This window comes from Panthera tigris, chromosome A3 (genome assembly GCF_018350195.1).
Source record: "Panthera tigris isolate Pti1 chromosome A3, P.tigris_Pti1_mat1.1, whole genome shotgun sequence".
In the NCBI taxonomy this organism is placed as follows: Eukaryota; Metazoa; Chordata; class Mammalia; order Carnivora; family Felidae; genus Panthera; species Panthera tigris.
In genome coordinates this window covers 131,079,253-131,100,751 of record NC_056662.1, presented here as the reverse complement: position 1 = coordinate 131,100,751, position 21,499 = coordinate 131,079,253, and the positions used below count along the sequence as shown (strand labels likewise).

General features: G+C 35.8%; 1 protein-coding gene across 3 annotated transcripts in view; it reads right to left on the bottom strand.

Annotated features, from left to right (window-relative positions):
* The window catches only part of ROCK2 (Rho associated coiled-coil containing protein kinase 2), a 137,385-nt gene that overhangs the window by 80,678 nt on the left and 35,208 nt on the right, over positions 1-21,499 (bottom strand). Inside the window, exon 1 of one of the 3 annotated variants that reach the window (XM_042982492.1) lies at positions 1,144-1,286. The exons of the other annotated variants lie outside the window; for them this stretch is intronic. Coding sequence (XP_042838426.1) covers positions 1,144-1,206 — 63 coding nt within the window. The 5' untranslated portion in view covers positions 1,207-1,286. Of the gene's footprint in view, positions 1-1,143; positions 1,287-21,499 lie in introns of those variants that run through there. 3 annotated transcript variants of the gene reach the window in all.

Below are 21,499 nucleotides of genomic sequence, written 5' to 3'. Positions count from 1 at the left end.
TGTTCTTGCTAAATAAATATCAATCTACTTTGATATGAAATTGTCCAATGGTTCCATATCCAACAGTTTTAACTCATTTCCTAACTTCTGCCAGAGAATATTATGAATGATTGTATCATGTTTTCCTTTGTTATTTTAGCCAGTAGAAAAATATCAGCTTAAAATACGCACCCACTATTATTTCTGCTAGTCAGATGTCTTCCTTTCTCTCTTTAAATGCCCAGTAAAATTTCACCACGCTTTTTTGACTTTAAGAAATGCACACAGGGGCGCCTGGGTGGCTTAGTAGGTTGAGCATCTGACACTTGATTTTGGCTCAGGTCATGATCCCACGGTCGTGGGATCGAGCCTCATGTTGGGCTCTGCGCTGAGCATAGAACTGTTAAAATTTTTCTCTCTCTCTCCCTCCCTCCGTTCTCCCTCTTTCCCTCTCTCCCCTTCTCTCTCTGCCTCTGTTCCCCATTCTCTCTCTCTCTCTCTCTCTCTCTCTCAAATAAGAAAAAGAGACAGAAATACACACAGACTAAAGAAATTAAGAAAATAATCCCATTTACAACTGCATCAAAAAGAATAAAATACCTAGGAATCAATTTAACCAAGGAGGTGAAAGACCTGCACACTGGAAACTGTAAGATATTCATGAAAGAAACTGAAGAAGATACAAATAAATGGAAAGATATTCCCTACTTATGGATTAGAAGAGTTAATATTGTTAAAATGTCCATACTACCCAAGCAATCTGCAGATCCAATGCAATACCCATCAAAATTCCAATGGCATACTTCACAGAACTGTAACAAATAACTGTAAACTCTGTATGGAACCACAAAAGGTAACAAATAGTCAAAGCAATTTTAAGAAGAACAAAGCTGGAGGGATCATCCTCCCAGATTTCAAACTATACCACAAAGCTATAAAAATCAAAACAGTATGGTATTGGTACAAAAACAGACACACAGATCAATAAAAAGGAAAGTCCAGAAATAAACCAATACATATATGGACAATTAAGCTTTGACAAAGGAGGAAGAACATATGGTGGAGAAAGGACAGGCTCTTCAATAAATGGTGTTGGGAAAACTGGATGGCAACATGCAAAAGAATGAAACTAGACCACTGTCTTATACCGCACACAGAAATTACCTTGAAATCCATTAAAAACTTGAACGTAAGACCTGAAACCATAAAATTCCTAGAAGAAAACATAGGCAGTAAGCCTTTTAACACGGTTTCAGTGACATCTTTATATGTATCTGACTCCAAAGGCAAGGGAAAGAGAAACAAAAATAAAGGAGACTACATCAAACCAAAAAGCTTCTGCACAGAGAAGAAAACGTACTGAATGGGAGAAGATATCTGCAGACCACATATCTAATTTGGGGTTAATATTCAAAATATATAAAGAAATCATACAACTCAACAACAAAAACCCAAAAATTTGATTTAAAAAATGGGCAGAAGATCTGAAGAGACATTTCTCCAAAGACAGATAATACATGAAAAGAGTTCAACATCACTAATAATTAAGGAAATACAAATCAAAACCACAATGAGATTTCACCTAATACATACTAGAATTACCAAAGAAAAGTAACAAATGCTGGAGAAGATGTGGAGAAAAGGGAACCGTCGCACACTGTTGGTGAGGTTGTAAAGTGATGCAGCCACTATGGAAAACAGTATGGAGATTCCTCAAAAAACTAAGAGTAGAACTACAATATGAGACAGATATTCCACCTCTGAGTATTGATCTGAAGAATACGAAAACACCAATTTGAAAAAATATTTACAACCCTAAGCTAACTGCAGCATTATTTGCAATAGCCAAGATATGGAAACAACCTAAGTGTTTATCAACAGATGAATAGTTAGGATAAAGAAGATAGTGTATATACAACGGAATACTACTCAGTTATAAAAATGAACGAAATTTTGCCATCTGCAGTAACATGGATGGACTTTGAGGATATTGTGCTAAGTGAAATAAGTCAGAAAGAGAAAGAGAAATACCCTATGATTTCACTCATATGTGGAATCTAAAAAAACCCAAATGAACAAAATAAAACAAACGCAGACCAGTAGTTACCAGAAGGGAAGGGGGTGAGGGGTGGGGGGTAAACAAAATGGGTAAAGGGGGTCAATTGTATGGTGATGAATGGTAACAAGACTTGTGGTGGTGATCACTTTGTAGTATATACAAGATGTCAATTATAAAGCTGTACACCCAAAACTTATACCATAAAACAAAAAGAGACAGAGAGAGAGAGAGAGAGAGAGAGAGAGAGAGAGAAAGAAAGAAAGAAAGAAAGAAAGAAAGAAAGAAAGAAAGAAAGAAAGAAAGACAGACAGACAGACAACCTAAGGAAGTTCCCATTCACTTAACAAGCATTGATTTTTTTTTTTTTTTTTTTTTTTGGCCTAATGCATACAAAGAACAGAACAGAAAAATCCAAAAATAAATATGACACTAACTATCCTTACACTCAGGGAACTCAGTCTCAAAAGTAAATTTCCCCTAAAAACATAAATACAGGAAAACACAATGTTCAGATTTCTTTTCAAGTTTTCTATATTTTCTCTACTTTTTACAAGCATACATTAAATTTATAGTCAAAATAAGAAAAAGTACATACATATAACTTGATGAGGGTTAAGAAAAACTAATAAGAAACAAAGTCTTTAATTACTCAAAGGATATGTCTACGAAGGTAACAATATTTCTAAAACACTATTGCATATACTGTCTCATCCCCAAGTAATTCTGAAGAGGGCATGAAGAAGTACTCTTCATTTTAAAATATAAACTAAGGCTTAGATAGTAAGTGACTTTGATTTGTCCAAGCTCATGCCATTAGGAAATGACATAGCAAACACTACTTAAAACTTAAAGGTCCAATACACTTAACTCATCCCTAGTCTCAATGGCCAGACTAACACCAAGAGGAGCTTGGAAGAGTAAAGAAGGAGCTCAAAGAACTGAAGGATTGCTAAAAAATAAAACAGCAATTAAAAAGCCTTTTAGGAATGTGAGTACGGTGGAAAATGGGAAAATTAGAAAGGCAACTTGAGTTTTTAATTTACTAATTACAGAGAAACTGCACATCCTATGTTTATTTACCATTCAGTTATACTTCATATTCTTAATTTTCATTCTTCAAATATTTTGTTCACATTTTATGAAAATATTATTTAATAACAGAAAGGGCACAGGTGTTAAGAGTAAACTACAAAATTTCTTTTATCAAAATTAAAATTCTTTATAACCAACCCACTGATATCATCAATGCAGACACATAAAACAATCTTAATTCTCCTGAACTGAAAAAAAATACATTAAAAATAATAAATATTCAACTTCCAGTGAAGCTGAGATTATTAAAGTCACACTTTGAGATCCCACACATATATACACCCACAATTTCCCTCTCCAGGACAGATGAACTGCTTCAAGGATTCCAGCATTTTAGCATACTTGGCTATTTTTAACTACCAAATTATTGCTATATCTTTTGGGCATAATTTTGCTATTGTTAAATAGCAATAAATTTATTGGTTTAAAATGTAAAATCTGAATCACTTATTTTTTTAGGTATACCCATAATTAATGGCTTTAAATCAAAGAAAGGTGCATTTATTTGGAAAGCCTTCTTCTGTACCTCCACAACCTACCTCTACAAGAATTAAAAATTTTAACTGACAAGGCAAAAGCTTCTATTACAAGAAGAAATTTCTTCTTCTGGTTCAGAGACTTTTCAAACAAATGGAATATGAACACTTTATACAGATATGATAAAAGTAACTGCATTAAAATCTCCATCTACACATTCGGGTGCCTGGGTGGCTCAGTCAGTTGGGTGGCCGCCTTCAGCTCAGGTCATGATCTCGCGGTCTGTGGGTTATAGCGTCAGGCTCCGTGCTGGCAGCTCAGAGCCCAGAGCCTGCTTCAGCTTCTGTCTCCCTCTCTCTCTCTCTGCCCCTCCCCCTGCTGTCTGTCTGTCTGTCTGTCTCTCTCAAATAATAAACATTAAAGAAAAAAATTAAAGTCTCCATCTACACATAACGATGAAAAAAGAAATCCTTTGGGAAAAACAAAAAAAGCTACAGCTTGACATTAATAAAAGGCTTGAATCCCTGCTTATCCCACATCCTCCCTACAAGTTATCACAAGAAGATGGGATCATGTAAAGATTAAATAGTCAAGAAGAAAATCTGGAAATAACTTATAAATGTTTCCCACAATATATCCTACCAGGGTAGAGTCAGAAAGCTTTTTCAGCAGTTGTTCAACTCATCAGTAATACCATTTTGGTTTTCTTAAGCCATTTTTAAAGATCAAATAATACCTCACCTGTGCATTGTTTTTTTTTTATATAGCATTTATTTTTGAATAATACTAGAATACTTTAATCTGCTAATAATTTATATCCGAAGAAAATGTATGGGGTAATATATATTTTAAAATGTACATTTATACTTGAGGTTTTATATTTATAAATTTTCACATCTGAAATGTATTCTATTTAGTATCACTTATTAAGAAACAAATTATGAAATTTTTTAAGACACCAGTATTTTCAGTATATGAAATTAATACTGAGATCCAATGGCTAGGTTAGCTCAGGACTTAAAAACCTGTGTCTATGATCGTCCTTGTTACGTACTTTCATATAAAGCCCAGGCAGTGAGATTTGTTTTTCAGTGTCTGTGATTTCAACAGATTCCCTTTGTAGAAAGTGATACTAAGCTGAGATAAAAAAAAGTTTTTTTAAAGAATAAAACTGAAAGATAAGCCTACTACCAAAACTCCAAAGCAATGAACAAAATTAACACTATTTGTCCCTTTCATCACTTCCAAGTGCATATAAATGACAGGACCACATTTAAAAGAACATTCAAAAACAAAACAAACAAAAAAGAAAAACCACCTAGCACTGCCAAAAAATATTCAAGGGCCAAAGAGAAAAATGCCAAATAATGAATAGGAACTAAAGGCACAAATATACAGAAGATTTAAGGGCAGGGAGCAGTAAAACCAATGGCGGAAAATTAAAAGGGCCTTGATGTGGTAAAGAACCAAAACCAGACTGACTACTGGGAAAACAGTAGCTAGAACGAAAATCTCAGCCCCAAAAGAAATTGAAAGAAGTCTTACTGCCCAAGTTCTATACAAAACTGCACAACTAGGTAAGTCAGATACAGCTTTCAATCAAGTCCTGAGCTAACCTCCGAAAACCTGCCCAGTTACTAAATCCTCCACATCTCTAATATTACTGGCTGAGAAAACATGAATCTCCTCCAATACTGGACTGTGGTTATCTACATGTGAAAAGTTAACATCAGAGGCAGAGGAAGGCAGAGAACAGGGCATTATACTACTGCCTTCCTGAACAAATAGGTACAAGCCAACACCCAATTTTTCCCATTATAATGATCATGGTGGAAAATATGTATGTAATGGCTTATTTTCCTAACTTTTCCTGAATGCAGAGCCTTTAAAATTTTAAATGCCAAGAAAGAATGAAGTGCTGGACTTGATTTCACTTTCACTATAAACTGCCCCTAAATATCTGTTTTAAAATATCCAAATAAATGGGGCGCCTGGGTGGCTGAGTCGCTTAAGTGTCTGACTTTCAGCTAAGGTCACTTTCAGCCCAGGGTTTGTGAGTTCAAGCCCCTCACTGGGCTCTCTGCTGTCACCGAGCCTGCCTCAGATTCTCTGTGCCCCTCTCCTGCTTGTGCTCTCTTTCTCTCTCAAAATAAACTTTAAAATAAAATAAAGTAAAACAAAATATCCAAATAAAATGCATTCCTCCCCTCTACTCCCCCAAAAGGAACAAGTTTGGAAAGACTTCACCAACTGGGAATGCCTGAAATGATAAGCAAAATGATAGAGACACTATGCTAGGAATTTCAATTGTTAAATGCAGCCCAAAATATCCTTTAACTGAAAATTGTATAAAATTATGAGTTGTCAGCATATGGATAGTATTTTTTAACTGGGTAAGATCGCTAAAGGAGTAGAGACAAATAAAAAAGGACCAAGGGACTGAGTCTTGGGATATACCAACATTAAGAGAATGAGAAGAGGGGACTAAGAAGGAACCAATAAAGGAAGAAGAAAATCTACACTTGTGTTATCTTAGTAGCAAGAATGAGAGAGTGATACATACATAGTCAATGTGACTTGTTTCAAATATAGTTATTTAAGGCTGTGAATTTAGAGTGTGGAGCTCATCAGTGACTTTCATAAGAGCTATTTAAACTATAAATTTGTTATTTTCAAATCACCATTCATTACCTTCTTACTACTTCTGTTTTACTATGATTGCTGTACTCGCATTTAAAAAACAAAACAAAAACCTTCTTGAAGACATTATTTTGGGTTCACACTCACAGACCTTAAATAATACCTAGCATTCCAACTTGACCATAGTCAATATAGTATCTATTACTAACAAAAGGAAGTTTTCTAGACTTGTTTGCGCCATGTACTGTGCAACGCATTTTTACATGCAGTCAGCATTTTAATCCTGATAACAAAATATAAGCTAGGTTACTACAGTTATACCCACATCAGTAGGCACAGAAACTAAAGTTATAAGGCAGGTTAAAACATCTGCCCAAGCCAACAGTTTACAAGTGACAGTATTAGAATTTTATGATACATTTATATTTTAAACATTACTGAACTTAATTAAAGTTATTCCTCTAATAGAACACTGAACAACATCCAGGTTTTAAAGTTAAGAACACAAATGAATTGGAAACATATTTTCTATGTATCTGCTATACAGATAAGTAACCAGGAAATGTTATTTAAATGAATTCTTCATACATTTCCTCCTTCTGTTACTGCAACTCCAAATACAAATACAAAACTAAAAACTGTGGGACCAAAGAAATCCAACTTAGCAAATAAAATATAAATTTTTAAGCCACCCATATGCACGTGGAGAAACTTCTGAAACTTAAGTATACTCCATATTATTTTTACACTATACCCTCTATCTCACCTAGAAAAATCTAAGTCATATTAATATATCTGCTATCATTTATCAACATCAGATGAGTAAAATCCTTAATGCTTATTTTACAATATTTAGTCTAAGATCTGTCAAGTCAAATTAAATTAAATAAACTAAATGTATCCTGTCACCTAACAAAAAAGAATCTTTAAAGAAAAAAAGTCATTGAGGAAAGTAAGAAATAAGAGTATTGGGTGAAAGTGTCTCACACACATTTTGCATCCTATAAATTAACTTCACTATATAAACTTGAGTAGCTAACTTAATGAAGCATAAGAGAAATTTTCCTATTTGCTTATATATATTTTCAACTACCTATAAGTTACAATAAAATGAGTTCTTAAAACTCCCTACTTCCTTAAAACAATATATATGGTACATTAATGAAGTAATACATTTCTAACAGTAACATTCATATTTAGAACACTTAAAGATGAGTAATTATGGGGCGCCTGGGTGGCTCATTTGGTTAAGTGACAGACTTTGGCTCAGGTCCTGCTCTCACGGTTTGTGAGTTCGAGCCCTGTGATGGGCTCTGTGCTGACAGCTCAGAGCCTGGAGCCTGCTTCAGATTCTATGTCTCCCTTTCTCTCTGTCCCTCACCTGCTCGTGCCCTCTCTCTCTGTGTATCTCAAAACTAAACATTTAAAAAAAAAAAAAAGAGTAATTATATCAAAAACGTATTTAAAATCTGAACTCTGAATTGTAGGGGGAAGGAGAACCTCCTTGAACAAAGAATACAATTTCCACTGATACTAAGCCTTTTTTTTTTTTTTTTTTTTTTTTAAATTTAAGAAAGAGAGAAAGCGCGTGAGCCATGGGGAGAGGGGTAGAAGGAGAGAGAATCCTAAGCAGGCCCCAGGCTCAGCGTAGAGCCCAATGCAGAGCTTGGTCCCACAACCTTAGGTTCATGACCTGAGCAGAAATCAAAAATGGACATTAAACTGATTGAGCTACCCAGGCACCCGAATCTTAAGTCTTTCCAAAGTCTCTGTATTTGAACAGGTTCCTGATTTCTAGAGCCCTTTTTACCCTCACACACCAATGTGGCTCAGCACAGCATTCTTCCAGTTCCTGACTTTATTTACAATTTTGAGGTTTATATTTTGTTCATCATTTTTTTTTTTACATTTTTTAAATACTGTGATAAAACATTATTTATCTTGATTAATGTCAGTTTGGGGCACCCGCTTCAGTTTTGTGCCTACGGCAAAGTGCCTCACAGGCCTAAGCTTGGCCCCGGCCCTGGTGCTAAGAGACTGAAATCTCTGAGACACTCATGAACAATTTCATATTTTAATTTTTTAAAACTGTGCAAAGAATCATAAGTTGATTTGATCAATGCTTTAGAAAAAGAATTAATCGAAATATTAAGTGCAGAGTTAATGGTGAGTATGCCCGTGTTAATAAAGCAGCTGCTGTGTACAGACAGCTTGCGTACCAGACACTGTGGCAAACACTTTCTATAACATCACTTCATGTAATTCACTGAATTTTCCAAGTAGACTGTAGAAGTAGGTGTTATTAACATCATTTTTTTTAATTGAAGAAATTAAACTTAGAGAACTTGTCAGAATCGCACAGTTAGAAAATAGCAGGGTTGGGATTGGGTTCAATGCTCCTTCAAGTAATTACTAGTTTGTTTGTTTTTTAAGTTTATTTATTTTGAGAGAGAAAGAGAAAAAGTGGGATCGGAGGAGGGACAGAGAAAGAGAAGAGAGAGAATCCCAAGCAGGCTCTGTGTTGTCAGCAAGGAGCCCAACATGGGGCTCGATCTCACAAACTATGAGATCATGACCTGAGCCCAAGTCAAGAGTAGGCCGCTTAACCAACTGAGCTACCCAGGAGCCCCAGTAATTATTAGTATTTTTAGTATTTTAACTAAGTTCTAAATTTTTTCTTCTAAAAATATTAAATCAACAGGAAGATATGAATCAAAGTACTATGCATAACGTAGTATATTGTTCAGAAACACATGAATAAAATTAAGATCAAATTGTACTTGTAATTACTGTACTTTGGTTTATAAATCAAAATTGTATATCTTTTCTTCTAAAAATAAAGTTTTCCTCCTCAAGGAATATATAGTATTTTACTACTCCCTATAGAATAAAACAGAAAATCAGTTACTTTCCTCCTCATTATAAAATATCAGAAAAGTTGTGGCGCCTGGGTGGCTCAGTCGGTTAAGTAGCTGACTGTGGCTCAGGACATGATCTCATGGTTCGTGAGTTTGAGCCCCATGTCCAGCTCTGTGCTGACAGCTCAGAGCCTGGAGCCTGCTTCGGATTCTGTGTCTCCCTCTCTCTCTGCACCTCCCCGATTCATGCTCTGTCTCTCTCAAAAATTAATAAACATTAAAAAAATATTTTTTTTAATTATCATGATAGTTAATACATCATCTGATTGAATCCTATTCCTAATTTAACACTGGTATTCAGTTGAAAAACTACTAGCAGATAAAATTAAAGTTGTTATTCTAATACTGATTGTAGATAAATCAAACTTAAAAAATATTTTGCGTATCTGTCACTCACAAAATTAAGTACTATACATAGACTTTGGGACACGCCCCACTAAAAAAACTCCGCCCATTCAAGGTAACAAATATATACAAAGAAAATAATTAGTATTATTAAGAATAGAAATGTTGGAGATGATAATGGCCAATAACACAAAGCAATGTTTATTATATCTTTGTGGATGTATGCACAGAGAAAGCGAGAGAGTCAAGCCACTCTAACAATACAGCTATGCCAGCAGTTTTCAAATTTTGAAGGTAAAGTTTTGTTTACTAGTGCCTTCTTTACTAGAAGGTAAAACAACTTGAGTCACATTTTCACTCAAAGACTAAGAACAATCCTCCAAATCTCTGTTTCCAGTCAATTGTTTAGTTAATTATACAGAGCCATCTCCTTCATTTTATAACTAGAAGTCTGCCCATATGATTTCCACCCACCAAGAACCTAAATATAGATGAGTTCCACAAGTTGTGAAATTAAAATTTAAGCTTCATCTCCAAACAGACCTTATCCATTTGATCGATCAATCACTCAATAAATGTTAGTTATTTTTATTTCCAGTATTTTCAATACCATACAAATAGATATTTTGCATTTAGAGATTACATTCAAGAGATGTAGGGGCATAAAGTGCTTTATATTTGGCTTTTTCATCTAAGCCTATCAGCACATCTTTGATACTAACAGACGGAACCAAAAACAGTTCCATTACTGAGGTGCCTGGGTGGCTCAGTTGGTTAAGCATCCAGCTTCGGCTCAGGTCATGATCTCATGGTTCATGAGTTTGAGCCCCGTGGTGGGCTCTGTGCTGACAGCTCGGAGCCTAGAGACTGCTTCAGATTCTGTGTCTCCCTCTCTCTCCGCCCCTCCCCCACTCATGCTCTGTCTCTCTCTGCCTCTCAAAAATAAATTTAAAAAACATTTAAAAAAAAGTTACATTACTAACTTAATGTGTTCCATAAAGAAAACTATTTTACTTCTTTAAATTTCATTTTCAACATCAGTATAATACAACATCTACATCACAGGGCTAGTCTGATAACTAATCATGTATTGTTGATAAAGCCAAGTGAAACAAAGGTTAAATCTGAAAATGACTAGTCACTATACCTATTTTTTGTTATGAATGTACTTATATTGTAATCCACTTAACAAACTCTTTTTATTCCCAAGTAGTTTTCAATCTTCAACTTTATACAGCTTGAAATTTTATTTCAGCCAATTAAAATCTAGGAATGATGACCTACAACACATAAGTGTTAGGAGCAACATTATGATAGCAAGAAATTCAAAGCAACCTAAAAATTTGGTAAAGAAATACTAAGATTTTATTAAGGCTTGTTAGAGCTATGTTAAGCAACCATTAAAAATGATGGTTATAAAGATTATGTAAAGACTAATATAAAATATTAATGCTAAAAGAAAGCACAGAATATATTGAATGTATGATCATTCTACTTAAGGGAGTACGCATATGAAAAACTTTGAATGGAAATGCAACAAAGTATAGAAATGTGATATGATCATGGAGTTATGTGGTTTTGTTCTTTTCTTCCCCTAAATTCTAACATTTTTTTGAGGTGCATTTTGTAACTGATAATATAGTATAAAATCTAAGTGTTCACTAAGTGTTCAAGATGTAAAGTACTAAAGAACACACTTTAACAAATTTAGATTTCAAAAAAGTTACTCATTTATTACCTCTAGCTTTCCTTATTTCTACTGAAACATGTCCTATTTTAAATTCTAAAACTTTTCACTGTTCTGCCTCCTACAAATCATATGTTCTTTTTCTCCCTGAGGGCTCTCTGGAATTCAAATAAATGTTGCTTCTACCCAAAGCTTGAACAGGAATTTTTATAGTGGTTAACAGATTAATTTGGGAAGACTGGACTTTCCAACCAAAAAGCAAGGTGGGTTGCTCCATCAACTTAAATTCTCTATTTCCCACAATAAAGTATTATTTACATATATTCTATATATTTCTTGTCCAGTCTCCTCCTAAGTATTTTACATTTTTGTGGTCATTATCACATTTAACTAGGTTGGGCATGTGAAGGACACCGAGCTCCTTTGAGAAAAAAATTTAAAATTTTTTTTAATGTTTATTCATTTTTGAGAGACAGAACGTGAGCGGGGATGGGGCGGAGAGAGAGGGAGACACAAAATCCGAAGCAGGCTCCAGGCTCTGAGCTGTCAGCATAGAGCTCCACGCAGGGCTCAAACCCATGAATTACGAGATCTTGACCTGAGCCGAAGTCAGACGCTTAACCGACTGAGCCACCCAGGCACCCCTGAGAACAAAATTTTAAACGTTCCCAAATGAAACATATTTGATATACCCCATTTCTTACTAATTAATGTTCAAATACATATTAGGTAATTAAAAACAAATGTGATTTCCTTAAAATTCTGTTTAAAACTTGTACAGAAAAGTAGTATAAACTTCATGAAAAACATGAAATGAGGGGTGTGGGGCCGGTGAACTTTATACTCCAGAACCCCCCTCATCCTGACTCAGGTGCTAATTATTACATCATAAGATAAAAATGAGTAAGTAATTCCTCTTCAAGTTTGCTAAATTTCAACCAAGGTTTTCTATTACAAAGACATCCTCCACTTTTAAATTCTTACTTGTGTTTGAAATGCTGGCAGGGAAGGGGTAACGTGAAGTCATATAACCTTATACTCTGTATCACATTTCCCAGGTGAAGAAAAATACGTTTCCTGTAACTCTTAAACTTAGATGAGAAGTGGACAACTGAACTGCTGGGTGAATGAGATGGAATGAAAGGAATTTCAAACACAACACTATCCTTGCCTATTATTAGAATTTGGTATGTCACTAGCTCCTAGTAGTATTTTTTTAAACTATAGACATTTAAATCTCTCATTTATTTTATTATTTTTTTAATGTTTATTTATTTTTGAGAGAGAGAGAGAGAGAGAGAGAGACAGAGCACTAGCGGGTGAGGGCCAGAGAGAGAGGGAGGCACAGAATCTGATGCAGGCTCCGGGCTCTGAGCTGTCAGCACAGAGCCCGACGTGGGGCTCGAACTCATGAACCATGAGATCATGGCCTGAGCCAAAGTCGGACGCTTAACCACCTAAGTCACCCAGGCACCCCTAAACCTTTCATTTTATATCCCACATAAAAGCAATCATTGGAAATATTCCAATCACATCATTATTCTGACACATATAATATCCTCAGTTTTCCAGTCAAATATTAATCACATCTAAATAATAAACTTCTGAAGGCACAACCAAGTTTACAAACCAAGCTCTCATGAAAATCAGAGGGCAAAAATATATACCCACAAATCACATTAGGACATCAATGTACATTGAGCGCCAACTCTGTGCCGAGGGAAGTCACTTTCTTTCTCATTTAATTCTCATAAAAAACCCCACTGTGAAAAGGAATGTAGATAATGGAGAAAAGCTGTTGGACGGAGCCATTTAGCTACATAACAGAAGCAGAAGCTCTAACCAGAAGCAGCTATTTCTACTACCCATACAACTACTACCACAAAAGAGCAAACTAAAAAGTGTTTGTAAAGTATACACCCTTTTCCTTCTAATTATATATGTAACTCTGCAGACTCAGTGGCCCCATACTTTTACTGAAAAAGTAAAATATTCTTCTCAACAGGGGCGCCTGAGTGGCTCAGTCGGTTGAGCGTCCGACTTCGGCTCAGGTCATGACCTCACGGTTCCTGAGTTCGAGCCCCGCGTCAGGCTCTGTGGTCACAGCTCGGAGCCCGGAGCCTGCTTCGGATTCTGTCTCCCTCTCTCTCTGCCCCTCCCCCACTCGCACTCTCTGTCTCTCAAAAATGAATAAATGTTAAAAAAAAATTTTTTCTTTTTTAAATTTTTCTCAACAGGAACTACAGAAGCAAGGTATATTTCATCCTCACCTAGGAAGCAATGTTTCTTCTCCTCATCTGAGGGGACTTTTTAAGTAACACTTCAACAATTAGAAAAAAATTTTAACCTTTTAAATTAAGTATCTGTCCCATCTCCCTCTCCCTTCCTCCCTCCTTCTCTCTTTCTCTCTCTCTCTCTCTCATCTACTGTATCTACACTCACTCCCCCATAAATAAAAGAGAAGATGAGCAAGTCTTAAGGGAATCTAATATACTATTTTTTGATCTGTTTTACATTTTGGTAGTACATACATTATTACTTGGCAGACAAAAGGTCGCATTGCTAAAACAATCTGAAAACCATACAGGCAAATCTAGAGTTTACAAAGGCTGATTATCAACTATCATTTCATTCATCACTCCTCTACATATTGCTCAATTTCTGGCAATAACAACACCCCAAATACAAATAAGAATTTCTTGTCAATTCAGATACACGTTAGTAACCCTGGTTTAAAAAAAAAAATACCTAAAAACACTGAACATCCTTAACTTGAACTCACAAATCACCATAACTTCTCCTACACTCAAAAGGAAAAGGTAATAATACAAACACACACGGAGTTAATTTTAATGATCAACTTCTATGGCTGATAATTCTATCTACTATCTATACCAGGACCTAGTACCGTATTTCCAAGTATCCACAAGATGCCAACAGACCTCAGAAATCTCCTAAGTTAGCTGTATGTACTCAATTGGAATATATAAGATGATCCACTAAGGTGCAGGAAGACGATATTACAATTTTGCATATTTAACCTTAAAACATTTTAAGTTCAATATAGAAGTTTTCAGTAACATCGCACTCTTGTTAGCTTTCACCGAAGTGTGAAATTCTACAGTTTATATGCATCTTACCTTATTATAGGTAAATATGACCTACTAAATTCTTTTAAATTCCCTAGTAGAAAGATTTCCAAGGAGATTTAAGACAATCCATTTTGGGGTGTAAACATATGCCAAAGCTTACCAGACTGTAAAACTTAAATATGTACAATTTATTACCGACCACACTTCAACAAAACTACCCGAAGATGAATGTAATACATGTATTCACAGATTTAAGATAATACTAAAATGCAAATTGTACGAAGAGAAAATGGCAGTGTTAATCCCTTATCTGCTCCTTATATAAGCTCTTATGGCCCAAATTATAAAGCTAAAAACGATGGCAAGCTAATCCTATCACCCCCCTAAAACTAAGTTACCTGAAGCCTACTAAATTGCATTCATAACCATTAATAACATATAATAAATAGTTCTGCTATAATCTGAACTTCTAAAACAATTACCTCATATGCAAATAGACAGAAGGGAATGATTAGAATGTTAAGTAAAATACATGATTTTTTCCAGCTTGTTAATGTTTTTAAATGACAGGCAAGCTTTCTCAAATTAAAAAGAAAGTCTTCGAAATATAAGACATTATGAAAAAAGCCAAAATTCATGCCAAAATGCTTTCCTAAAATATAAACAGTAGCTTCAAAGACCCCTACACTGTTCATGTTATTAAGCTATCAAGGGAGGTTACAAGTTCAGATGAAAAAGATGAGAAGACATTTTTCCTTTGTTAAAAAAAACAGAAACAAAAACAAAAACATGATAAAGAAGGTTATGGAAGTAAAGGCCTTTGTGGGCCTAAATCTCAGAGAAAACAGCACAACCCTCAAGATTTAAGGCTGCAGAAACTCAAATATCTGTGATGCAGTGTTGATTATTTTTTATTTATTTATTTATTTATTTATTTATTTATTTATTTATTTATTGTTACTGCTCTTGTTAGCGTTCTGGTTGCAAGTTGTGTAGGTTTTACACAGTCTGATCCTATCCCATTTCTTCTCCTAAACCTTGTTAGTTATGGCACATGATTGTTCCAGAACACAAAGCTTTTCAGAATTTGTATTTCATGTCTGTGACTGGACAAAACCAAAGCCACCACAACTAGAAAGATATTTAAAACCTAAACAACAAGAATACAGAAACAAATCTCTATAATTCTTTGCATAATGTCTCATGCCTGAATTCTTTCCGGCACTTTACCAATTTTCCTTTTTACCAAGTTTACCATTAAACTTAATGATAAATGTTTGGACACCTCTTTTATGTTTCAGTTTTTTTGTTTTGTTAGTTTAACATCAAAAGAAGGTGTTTTTCTTGAAGACTCACACACCACTGGGAAACACTAGTTCTTCTTACTAAGGTTTTTTTTTAAATGGCTAAAATATATGAAAAACAGTATGGTAAAAAACTAAAGTGCATTTTCTTGATAGCTGGTATCTTTGGAGGACAAACAAAAAATAATTGAAATGTTGAAGAAATAAGTAACAAAATAAATTCTACAATAAGAGAGGTTTACTATACAGTTGAAAGAAAGTACTCACTTTTTCTAGCCTGATCAGTTTAAAAATGGTTGTATACCGGGACACCTGGGTGGTTCAATCGGTTAAGCATCCGACTTCGGCTCAGGTCATGATCTCACGGTTTGTGAGTTCAAGCCCCATGTTGGGCTCAGCACTGACAGCACAGAGCCTGCTTCAGATTCTGTCTTCCCCTCTCTCTCTGCCCCTCCCCCTCATGCGCATGAGCTCTCTCACTCTCTCAAAAACAAATAAATAAACATTAAAAATAAATAAAACACTACCCTTTTAATGAATGAATGAATAAAATGGTCAGATACTATTACAATGAAGAAATATATAACTAAAGAAAATATATTCTCAACAGCAAACTAATGAAAACAATAGTTAAAAAAAACCTTTGTTAATAGTAACCACTGATACTTTTTATTTATTTATTATTTTTTTTAATGTTTGTTTATTTTTGAGACAGAGAGAGACAGAACATGAGTGGGGGAGGGGCAGAGACAGGGAGACACAGAATTAGAAGCAGGCTCCAGGCTCTGAGCTGTCAGCACAGAGCCCAATGCGAGGCTCGAACTCACAGACCATGAGATCATGACCTGAGCCCAAGTCAGTCGCTCAACCGACTGAGCCACCCAAGCGATACTTTAAATGAAATATAAAACTGCCTCTGGAACTACATGTGTAGCATCACAAATTGAAATTCATTCACTGCATCATTCACAGAACAAGTTTTTACAACTAAGAAGTAAAAACCCTTAGGAGGGCAAGGTAGTACAACATTTCATCAACACTAATATTTACGATAATAGATTAACAGAATTTTATACTTTGTGAGACAAAGTTTCATACAAAAGTTTTCTGGCTATCTGGTCACAATGAACTTTTAAAAGTTACGGAACTTCTGGATGAATGACTGTTTTTCTTCTATAAAAAAAACAAGTACTCCAACGTGTGGCCTTGCCTATGATAACAAGTACCTATTAATAGTATGCTGGCAGATATTTCTGGAAAAAAGTTAACAGATTTTGTCTAAGTAAAGGTGATATTTTAACAATCAAGAGTCTCTTGCTTAACCTGGCTTGCACATGTGCGCATGCTCTCTCCCTCTCCCTCTCTCTCTCTCAAAATAAATAAATAAACTTAAGAAAAAACCAACAAAACCACGTTCTGGGTGCCAGGTGAGCTCACTGCTATTGGAGTATTTCTGTGCTTAGACTCTTCCGGCGGACAGATGAAGGAAGCACAGGTGTGTGTGTGTGCACTCAATCTACATCTCTATTTGCATGTATCTTTATTGAAAACCATGTGTTTATTTAGACTGACAGCCCCACTTCCATTCCAATACCATGTGCTCATTCTAGCTTTTGTCTTTTCCCATATTTGTACCTCTTCTCCCAATAGCAAAAGCTCATTCCTTCTCCCAGTATTAAAAGTTATTAATTTGCTCAGTTCTTCCATATGTTGCCAGCTCCCTCCTCTTAAGACTTTGGTGTGGCTCCCACACTCCTTCTTGTGAAAGCCCCAGCTGCTCCAGAGCTACCTCGTACCCCACTCCCATTGACTTGACCTCTGTCATGATTTTAAAACCTTAAAAAGGGCAGTGTGGCTAGAGAAGATAAGGAGAGCTTGAGACATACAGATTTAAAAAAAAATTTTTTTAAGTTTACTTATTTATTTTGAGAGAGAGGAGAGGGCGAGTGAGTGTGAGCGGGGGAAGGGCAGAGAGAGAGAGAGAGAGGGAGAGAGAGAGAATCCCAAGCAGGCTCCACGCTGTCAGTGCCCAGCCCGACTCAGAGCTCGATCTCACAGTGAGATCATGACCTGAACCGAAATCAAGAGTCAGACACTTAACCGACTAAGCCACCAAGATGCCCCAGAGCATGGTCTTGAAATAGTACTCTCCTCTAAAAGGAATTAAGGATCCTTAGAGAAAGGACTGATTCTAGGACTAGAGCAGGAAAATTATAAAATGAGCCTCTAGCATCTTATGGCAAAAGTAAGGCTATGTTCAGGTGACAAAATGACATAAAACTATATACATGCATCCTATCAATGCAAATAACCTAATTTTGATAATGTAGTTATGGAAGATGTAAACATTGGGGGAAATTGGGTAAAGGGTCAAAAAAAGGAACATTCTGTATTATTTTTGTAGCTTCCTGTGAATTTATAATGATTTCAAGTTAAAGTTGTTACTGTTGTTGTTTAAAGTAAAGAAGTACACTGGGGCGGCTGGGTGGCTCAGTCAGTTAAGCAGCCGACTTTGGCTCAGGTCATGATCTCGCAGTTGCTGGCTTCGAGCCCTGCGACGACGGGCTCTGTGCTGGCAGCTCAGAGCCTGGAGCCTGCTTACCTTTCTGTGTCTCCCTCCGTCTCTGCCCCTGCCCCACTTGTGCTCACTCCCTGTTGCGCTCTCCCTCTCTCCCTCGGGTGCCTGGGTGGCTCAGTCGGTTGAGCGTGACTTCAGCTCAGATCATGATCTCACAGTCCATGAGTTTCAGTCCCGCGTTTGGCTCTGTGCTGACAGCTCAGAGGCCTGGAGCCTGCTTCAGATTCTGTGTCTCCCTCTCTCTGCCCCTCCCCTGCTTATGCTCTGTCTCTGTCTTAAAAAAAAAAAAAATTAAAAAAAATTAAATAAACATTAAAAAAAATACACAAAGATTGACTGGACCACATCAAAAGGGCATGCAAGCCAATCTGAAAGGGCTCCCAGTGGCAAATGGGGGACAATCTGAGTATTGAAATAAATGATGATAATAATGAAGTATAACCCATTGAATAAAAAAAGAATTTCTGGTATAAATAAATGCATACGAATTCTTTTTCTTATAGTAAAATGCCAACTAAAAAATGTAGAAGAAATATTGAATCAGAATATCAGTATTTGGCAATCCTCACAGTAAAAATTAATTTAGGTGAGAAACTTCAATGGATACTAAAACCAATGGGTGAAAGCAGGAACAGACAGAAACATGATTTTACACAGTCCCAAAGTATCTCCCCACAAATACTTATTAGTTACAAAGGAAGGAGGGAGTAAACAGAAACTTGGTAGACATCACCTTTTTTTTTTTTTTAAACTTTTTGTAATGTTTATTTATTTTTGAGAGAGACAGACAGACAGACAGACTGTGGCAGGTGAGGAGCAGAGAGAGAGAGGGAGGCACAGAATCTGAAGCAGGCTCCAGGCTCTGAGCTGTCAGCACAGAGCCCGAAGCGGGGCCTGAACTCACAAACCGTGAGATCATGACCTGAGCTGAAGTCAGATGCTTAACCCACTGAGCCACCCAGGTGCCCCAGCAGACATCACCTTTAATCAAGTGATCTAAGTTATTAACATTACCTAATGGGATAAATTGTATACCACAAAATAGGATTCATTAAGAACACAACATCATTTCTGTGAAATTGCAGCTAAAAATACCTATCTTGGTTCTAATCATCAGAAAACATTAGATGCACCCAAATTGCAGGATATTCTACAAAATGAGCGGTTTATAACCTTCAAAATTGTGAACAGCATGAAAATCAAGAAAGACTGGGAAACCGTTCCAAATCGAAGGAGATTAAAGAAACATGAGGGTTGGCTGTAATGCATGATCCTGGATTAGATCCTTTTGGTCTAAAGAACATTATTTGGGCAATGAACAAAACTTGAATGAGGGATCTCAGCAAGGTGATAAAAAAAGTTTTGAAAACTTTTTCTTAAATTGGAAAATTGTTTCCAAAAAAAAAAATAAAAAAAAAAAAATCACACCAAGGCATGTTCTTGACTCAAAGCCTTTGAATTTGCTATTTCTGTCTGAAATGATCACATCCATGTATCTGCATGGCTAACTCTCCTACTTCCACTGGGTTTTTAGTTTTCAGAGAAGCCTTACTATCTCAACTGTCAACACTATATATATTCACATCTTTCTCCTTGCTTTACTTTTTTTTTTCCTTATCATAAATCACTATCTTATATACAATTAAACTATTATTATATGACTGCCCATTAAAATGTAAACTGATGGCAGGGACTTTTTGTTTTGTTCACTGCAGCATTCCCAGGGCCTAATCCAGGACCTGGCACGGTATAGACACATATTTATTAGACCCAATGTACACAAAGTCCTTGGGACACAAAGGACTTAAGATACAATTACAAAATAAGTTCACTTTCTCAATCACAGCAAGTATACTGAAATAGGTAAAAAGACCTCTAGTGTTAATTTGATAGCTCTGGAGTATCATTTCAATAAATATGTCTGTAGCATAAACAAATGACCTAATGTCCCCCCTCTGAGCAGCTTAGTGAGCAAACTGGGTTTCCATCAGAAAGCAAGCTGTACGAATGCAGCCAGCGAAGACAACAATATTTACCAACAGCACGTGGAAAATACAGTCTAAACGCTCTAAACGCTGAGAGACAAGAATTAATTGTATCAGACTTGATTGAAAACTACGATAAATACACAAAGAAAGCAAGTTTTCTCCGGGAGGGAGGGAAGGAAGTCAACTCATATTCAAAGGAAGTCCATAGTGCAAACCAAGGGACATATATAACTGAGGTCTCTGATTTTATTACCACATTTCCTCGAGAAACTACCGAGACTATAATTAAACTAACCACAATGATCTCAATTAGTTTACAGTATTATAAAACATACCAAATGGTTTGTATTTAAGAAAAAAGTATAACCCAAAAATCTGCAAAATGATCTTATGGTTTCCACACATGGAGTGATCAAATCACTAACATCTCATTTGACAAATTTGTTTTTCTCCTATGCCACCAAATAATACAGATACCAAAGACAGAAAACATTATCTTCAAGAAATTCTTAAATAACATATCTGAATTCAACCCAATACTTCAAAAAATGAAACACAAAAAAGAACAACTATGTATGTGTGTGTACACACACATATAAATGTATTAATAGGCATGGTTTGATAATCATTAATTAAGTTACACACATGACCCCATCTATCTTACAACCAAACTGGTTCTCTGAAGGTGAATGAAATCCAAATTTATAAAACAAATTCTAATTTCCAATAGAAATAGTATTTGTAAACCTAAAGTTGACTACAACGCTGCAGCTCAGAAATTGAGAAGCTGAAGAAAGCTTCCAGAACTCTCATCAGATTGGGAACACAGAAATTAAAATTGGGGACTCACAAAGAAAAAGTCCAGGCTAAAGGGCTACACCCCAGAAATAAAGAAAAAACAGAAACAAACCAACCCTCAAAAGATTGAAAATCGACCTCAAATCTGTTCAATCATCGAGTAGATGAAGGTGGTGTGTCTCAAACCTGACCGACAGAAAACATAAATCTCCCTAAACAAAGTTAACATTACCTAATTATCTAAGCATCTTATCCACACACGATATCCAGCAGTCAAGCAAACATTAGCAGTCATACAAGATAAAACTAGAATACCATAAAACCAGAAGAAAATTTTCTAAAAAATCAGAGCCACGGGAAATTCAGAAATTTAACACAAACCTCAAAGTTGTTGCTACTAATGTGTTCAAAGTGAGATGGGAGAATTTCAGCAGAGAACCGGTATTTTATCAAATAATCAAATGATTGAAAACTCTCAAACTTAAAAACAAAATGAGTGAAAATTAAGGACTCAGTAGAAAGGGGTGAAGGTGAGTGGGAAG